Source organism: Malus domestica, chromosome 12, assembly GCF_042453785.1.
Source record: "Malus domestica chromosome 12, GDT2T_hap1".
Lineage (NCBI taxonomy): Eukaryota > Viridiplantae > Streptophyta > Magnoliopsida > Rosales > Rosaceae > Malus > Malus domestica.
In genome coordinates, this window is record NC_091672.1 from 20,764,683 (window position 1) to 20,772,450 (window position 7,768).

General features: G+C 32.1%; 1 protein-coding gene across 1 annotated transcript; it reads left to right on the forward strand.

Annotated features, from left to right (window-relative positions):
• The first annotated feature begins 1,137 nt into the window (after nt 1-1,137).
• Nucleotides 1,138-1,749, forward strand: LOC103423222 (RING-H2 finger protein ATL51-like). The gene has a single exon (XM_008361292.3). The coding sequence runs from the start codon at nt 1,138-1,140 to the stop codon at nt 1,747-1,749; it is 612 nt and encodes a 203-aa protein (XP_008359514.3).
• Nucleotides 1,750-7,768: the final 6,019 nt, after the last annotated feature.

Below are 7,768 nucleotides of genomic sequence, written 5' to 3' on the forward strand. Positions count from 1 at the left end.
AAATGACGAGGGTGTTATTGGACTTTAGAAAGTTTCATTAAAGATGCATTGTAGCTCCTTGTATTTTGAAAAAAAAATCAGTTTTCCAAAGCAGCATTTAGCTTCTTCGACTTTTCTGATGATTTCAGCTCTCAATCACCATAGCTACCAAAATAATCCCTTATTTTTTTAGTTTACCAAACACCTTCAACATAAAAACTTAAAAAAATAAGCACTTTTTTTTAAGCATCTCAATGCCAAACCAGCGCGAAGAATGGCTGACCCATGATAAAAAAGGAATCTCCTTGGACCCATGTTACCAAAAATTAAAATAAAATAAAAAATAGGTTTTTTATAAAATGATCTTTAAGATTTGTATAACTCCTCATTTTAGTTCATAAGATTTAAAATCGATAGAATTTGTCCTTGAGTTTGTCTACCATCAATCATTTTTGTCATTCTGTGAAAAAATCTCCATTAAATAAGGATAAAATGGCAATAATACTCTCAATTTTTTGCAAATCATTTTGGCCTATTGTTTATTAAATTAAGGGTAGTTTTGTTAGTTTAATCTTTATTTAACATAACTTTTCACGAAATGACCAAAACGATTGATGGTGGACAGTCTCAAGGACCACTTGTATTAATTTCAAATTCCAGAGATCAAAGTAAAGAGTTATGCAAATCGCAAATATCATTTTAGCTAAAAAGCCTAAAAAAATAAAAGAAAGAAGCAGCGCCCGAATTGAACGAACAATTTTCACTTCTATCAGAGTTTGGGCTGGATCAAGTCACTGCATGTTTGTGATGGGCCAACTTACTTGAATTGGGCTTCTTCACGCCAAAACCCATAAGCTATTGATCAACAGCGTTGGCTTAATTTTATACTATGTTGACTGCTACCTTGATATTTGATGATCAAATGCTAATATTTATCCTTACACAAGTCAATATTTTTATATTATTCCTAATTGTACTTGTAATAAAGTCATTTTCTTTTTATCCGTAACACCGACGTTTAAACTAGTCATTTTCTTTTTATCCGTAACACCGACGTTTAAACTAAGCATATATTAAAGCCTTTATTTTGTCACAATGTCACAAGACAAAATCTCAATTCTCTCCAAGTCACCTATAAAACAACACTGCCAATTTAACATGCCCAAATCCCCCTCTCCATCAGCCACCATCTTTATCTCTAATCTCTCCACCATGGCCGACGGAGAACCGCACCACGGATACCAACTCACCCCCGAACTCATCGGCCTACTTGGCGTTGCAGCCGGAGCCATAATTGTCACGACGTACCAACTCCTTGTCATCCACTTTTGTTGCCGCCAAATGCGCGAAGAAAACAACATACAACAAGAACAAACACAACATGAACAACGTCGTCAATGGCATGACGTCAACCGAAACTTCAGATCAACAACTGCACGCAGCGTTAATTCGCCCTCCTACGATAAGCTGATCCCGGTTCTGAAGTACACCAAGGAATGCAGTGAAGGAACCTGCGCCGTTTGTTTGTGTGAATTTACCGACGGCGAGGAAATCCGTGTGCTGCCGGAATGTGCACACTTGTTTCATGTGGGGTGCATTGACATGTGGCTCAGCTCACACTCTAACTGCCCACTTTGTCGAACTGATATTATTGCTAAACGAGCACCGCAACACGTTGTTCCTCCTCCGCAAGATGTTGAGGCTCCTCCTCCGCAGAATGCTTTGCCTGCACCACATGTTGTGATACTGATGCCAAGTGTTGGAGTATGAGTTGTTTTGTGGAGTCATGGATTGATGGCTTTTATTTTGAGTTTTTTAAGCCACTTTTGTTCAAGGAGTGTGTGCAATTAGAATGAACTCAAATTAGTGGAGGTTTCATGTAAGGGTTGCGATTTTGACGCTCCAATTTGTCTTCTGACACTGTGACTTGAGTAACTATACACTCGTAATGAGAGTGACAAAACCTCAAACGAAAGTGGAGCTTTCATTCACATGTAACTGTAACTATAATCTAAACTGCTTTTGAATTACTGGATGCATATGTGCCCTTATTGCGAGGGACTATAGGATTGGAATAATAGTCATCTCAGCTCGTTTGGCAACTGGGACGAAGCAGATTGAAACAAAGTCCAATCTGAATGAAGTCTTGTAAGACATATTCTGAAATCACAATAACAAAATATTAGGATCACGAATAAATCAAATCAATATAAAATAGAGATCGACTAATTATATTAAACTTATCTGTAGAATACGGAAGACATGGTTATGAAGGTGAAGTCATTGATGAACACCAGGTTGTCTTCTACTTCCAATACTTCAAAATATCTCTCTACCGTGAATAGGGTTTGGCGTAAATGAGAGAACAACGTATGGAAGCAGGGACTTAACCATGTTATTTATATAATTAGGGTTTTCATCACATCCGACCTATCATTGGCTATTAAGATCTACCCTATCTCTCTAGTATTTAAGTCCTACCATGATATGATATCTTTATAATAAATCTATCAGATTTCCTCTAGGTTAATTGCAAGGGATAAGACTCCATAATCCTTATTAGGCTAGGACTATCGGATCACTTTGTTTGCTAACCACTCGATAGACAATTGGCTTACAACAAAATGATCCAATACAACATTCATTGTCATTCACAATCTTACATTCTCCCACTTGAATGTCAATGATTCATCCTAACAAAATAAGAACTCATGGTGCTCACTGAGTCTTCATAAGTATGCAATAACCTTTCCTAGTAACCTGTTACTTTGAATCGAATGCAGAACCAAAGAAAACAAAGAACAACTTGGTCTGTTCTTTGCACTCCAGGATTACATACACATTCAACTCAAAGTACTTTGTTACTAACGACGTCGTGGTGTCAAGAGCTAATAGTCAAAACATTAGCTCACAATAGTCGAACTAAAAATATGAAAATATATTTCAGTACAAAAGTAGTTCACAAAAGAACTCAATAACGTTGGTAACAACATCCAACTGTGCTGTCAATTTAGAATATAATAAGAGAACAAGTAAAATACGATATACTGTTTACAAAATCAGGACCTCTTATTAAAACTTATGAACAAAATTTAAATCAAATTTACTCTTAAAGTATCAGCCACTAACACTTCAAATTTTTAACAAAAAGGTAATCTCTTACTCCCACTGATTAACAGAGGCAAAATTATATATAGATAAATTATTATTACTCCCACTGATTAAGAGAGTAAAACAAAACTTAGTAAATGTCTACAAAATGAAACAGATACCTTACAAATACTCCCATTAGCAAACCATTAGTCATGGGATCTAAAACATAAAATTTGTGAGCTCAACATCTTTATTCTAGATATCAGTAAGGAAGTGACTCTTGTGAGTACAAAACTATACAAAATCATTTGGTCAGTTTTGTTCATCTAACATTTGACAGAAATAGAAAACTTTAACTAAATGTTTTCTTATTGCATCAAAAGCATATAATTCTATAATCATCTTTGGACAGAAACTAATTATACTGGGTTTGCATAGCTAAAACATGAAATACAAGGGTAAATGTATATAGCTTCAACACTTATGAGCAGATGAAGTATATGCAATCTTGTCAATTTCACGTTTCACTATACATTGATTTATAGTTGTACAGAATAAGAAAACACTTTTGAGCAAATTAATTATTCATCAATAACATATAAATCACAAGTCCAATTTCTTGAACATACAAGAATTAATAAGTAAAACACTTTTGAGCAGAATATACTCATTAACCCTTCTTGAATTTCCTACAAGATTAGTTGCATATATAACAAATAAAATATAAACAAGTATGATAATGTACGTTTTATCTACCAAAACTATGACCATTAAAAGCATGCAAAATTGATGAGTGTGAAGCCCATATTACATTATTTCTCCCACTTGGGCAAACACTCAAAATTGCAAGGTTAAACACCAAAGAAAGTGGTTTTCATATAACAAAATATAGGGTAGTTGAATCAATAAAGATATTGTAAGCTCTACCAAAATTTCAGATTTAATCATAATTTAAATAAAACCAATTTACAATCTTTAATATGCTCAAAACATGAAAATTTCTTAAATAAATGAAAGGTTCATTCCATTAGATAAATAACTTTTAATATGCCCAAAACGTTAAAATTTCTTAAACAAATTTGTTGTGTCACAAAATAGTTGGTTTGGACATAATATCTATATGTATCAAAATTAGGCTTATATAAGGAACAATATCTAAACATTATTAATCAATCTAAAAGGGACAAGTGATTAGATAAACCAATGGCTACAAAATTTATTTTAGTGTATGAGAGAAGACCCACATATGTGTTAAATATCAGATCATAAATTAAAATGAAACCTAATAAGAGAATCCAAACTCAAAATTTATGTTTTAATTCTAAAACAAAGTCGATTAAAGTAAACACATAGATATCTCAACAACATCAATTTTTTTCAACAATAATTTTAATCCAATTTAGAACTCATAGAAAACTAAGGCAAAAGATTGGCAAATTTACCTACTCATTCTCGATTATGCAAGATTCGTCATGGAAGTAGTCGAGTTGTGGAGGATTGAACCAACTCCAAATTGTATGATTGTTACACCTTTGGGCAGAAACTAATCATGCAAAGAAAATACCTGCATAACTAGCCAAACCATAAAATACACAAAATACATAAAGCTTCAACAATTTTGGCTAGATGAAAATATGTTAGAAGTACTTTATGATTTGCTATAATACTAATTTATAATTGGTGAGTGATTTCCTAAAAGTCCCATTGGGACAAAAGTATTCACCATATAAATTAGAATTCTGATTTTTCAAAATAATCCTTTAGAATAGTATTAAATAACCATTTTGTTGGATATTCAATGATTCTCAAATGATTCTCAAAAGATTCAATAAGACACAAAAGTATGTCGTTATTGATATTGAACAATAGAGTTCTCGAAAGAAGAAACATGATTATTCAGTTATTCGATAGGGACCAAAATAATCAATTAGTAAACTGATGCCACTTTCCAATTTTCTCTCAAAAGACAATCATCATAATCATAATTGATGACCAAACAAAACATTGGTTTAAGCAAAACAAACCAATACATCTTTAAATCAAAATTTAATTAGTGTTGTCTATATAAAATTCATTAGTATTGAGAATTTGCATATAATAAGGACATATTGGAACCATAACCTTGTATAATAATCGGTACCAATAGATGTGCACAAATCAGTGAAACAATATCACATAACAAAACTAGTTTTGAAGTACCAAAATTCAGCAGTACTACTTTAGTTTGCAAATTCACTAAAATCTCAATTCTCTTTAGATTGTCATGAAAATTTTCAAGTATGAACTAGACATATATGACTACTATTTCGCAAAATTTCATGATTTTTTAAATCTTATAAGTGAGCCAAAAATGAATTCAAAAAGAGAGTTGCTGCAGAAACAGCAGAAAATGTTCAGTACAAATTCACCAAATATTCATTGTTCATCTGATATGCATCAGAATTTTCAGAAATAAAGTAAACATAAAAATCTGTTATTTCCCAAAATTTCATAATTTTTAAGATTTTACAAGTGTACTAAAAACAAATTCGAAATAAGTTGTGATGCTGAAATAACAGAAATTCTGCAAAACATACCTGAGACTAAAGAATTCACCAAAACTTCAATCTTCCTCCAATGTGTATGAAAATTTTCAGAAATAAAGTAGACATGTAAATTTATTGTTACCCAAAATTCCATGATTTTTTCGATTTTAAAAGTGGGCTAAAAATAAAAATCGAAATGGAATTTGCTGCAGAAACCGCATAAATTCTGCAGGACAGTCCCGAGATTAAAAATTCACCAATAATTCATTTTCGGACCACTGTTGGTGAAAATTTCCAGATTTAAAATAAACATCTCAATTTATATCATACTAAAATTTCATGAATTTATGAGTTACATTGATATATCAAAATAATATCACAAACAAACTATTTTGCAGAAGTCTGCAGAATTCCGGCAACATGGTATCACACTTAAAAATTTACCATAAATCCATTTATGGTCCAAAAAACGTGAAAAAATACCAGCGTCTAAAATCCATTTAATATTACGACATGAAAAAATTTCATAAAATTTGAAGTTAGAGAAGTCTATCAAAAACTAGAGTGTCTATCAGGCCCAGGTTATAGTGACAACATGAATGGTTTTCCTTTTTATGTGAGTTTCTTACCCTTTTCTACATATCACATTTTTAAATGTAAAGTCCTTTAATTAATTCCTCACTCCAAAACATATTAACACAGAGAATACTTATGTGGAGCAAAAATATTAAGCCTAAATTGAATCATAAGTTGTCCAGACTTATAGGTAATCAACCATATGAAATATGCACTTATACCAAACAAGAGTCTGCAAAAGATTTACGACGCCATTGAAGAAACTCCCGAAAATTTCAATTAAGAATTGATAGTTCAGAACTACTCATATAAATAAGGTACATGAATTTCAAATTTGTCAAAATAACTAAAGTCCATTAGAATTGCAAGATTTATGGTTCGAAAATAATCTAATTCATTGAAAGCCCCAATAAAAGTTTCCTTTTAACAGATTTAATTAATCATGAAATCAATGCAGCAATATAATTAACAAATACAATAAAGGGAACTTTAACGAAAAGCACCCGGTACTGTTCACTTTAACGAAAAATCACATTTTTATACTAAAAAATCAATCCTAGTACTATTCACTTTACCCTTTATTTTGTCCTTATCATTAAAACTCAAAGTTTTCAAGCATTTTTCATTAGTTTTCTTTAAACGTAAAGCCGTGTTGTAATCCTTCTCTGCAGCACAACAATAATTATTCTGGAAAAAGAAGACAACCCTATATACTCAAGAAAACTCCAGATTCTATCGAAAGGAAGGAAAAAAGCAATTAGCCGGCGACTAATTATGAACTCCAAATTCACCGTGTAATTAAATTATTTCCCTTTTAATTTTCTATGCCCAATTTCAACCAAGATTGCAATTTTCAGGGATCATGAAGTCAGGAAAAAAAAATTATAAAAAATACTCTAAAAATTAAGCGGAAGCCTCAAAACAAATTTTCATGAGATGGAACCGTAGAAGGCATCCATCCAAAACAATAAGCAAATTTTCTTTAGTATGTGAATCATCTTCAATAAACAAATTTGCTTATACCTTTAAATCGGACCCTAAGCTTGTTGTGCGGTTCTGATACCACATGTAAGACATATTCTAAAATCACAACAACAAGACATTAGGATCACGAATAAATCAAATCAATATAAAATAGAGATCGACTAATTATATTAAACTTATTTATAGAATACGGAAGACATGGTTATCAAGGTTAAGTCATTGATGAACACCAGGTTGTCTTCTACTTCCAATACTTCAAAATATCTCTCTACCGTGAATAGGGTTTGGCGTGAATGAGAGAACAACGTATGGAAGCAGGGACTTAACCGTGTTATTTATATCATTAGGGTTTTCATCACATCCGACCTATCATTGGCTATTAAGATCTACCTTATCTCTCTAGTATTTAAGTCCTACCATGATACGATATCTTTATAATAAATCTATCAGATTTCCTCTAGGTTAATTGCAAGGGATAAGACTCCATAATCCTTTTTAGGTTAGGACTATCGGATCACTTTGGTTGCTAACCACTCGATAGACAATTGGCTTACAACAAAAATGATCCAATACAACATTCATTGTCATTCACAATCTTACAAGTCTCACCT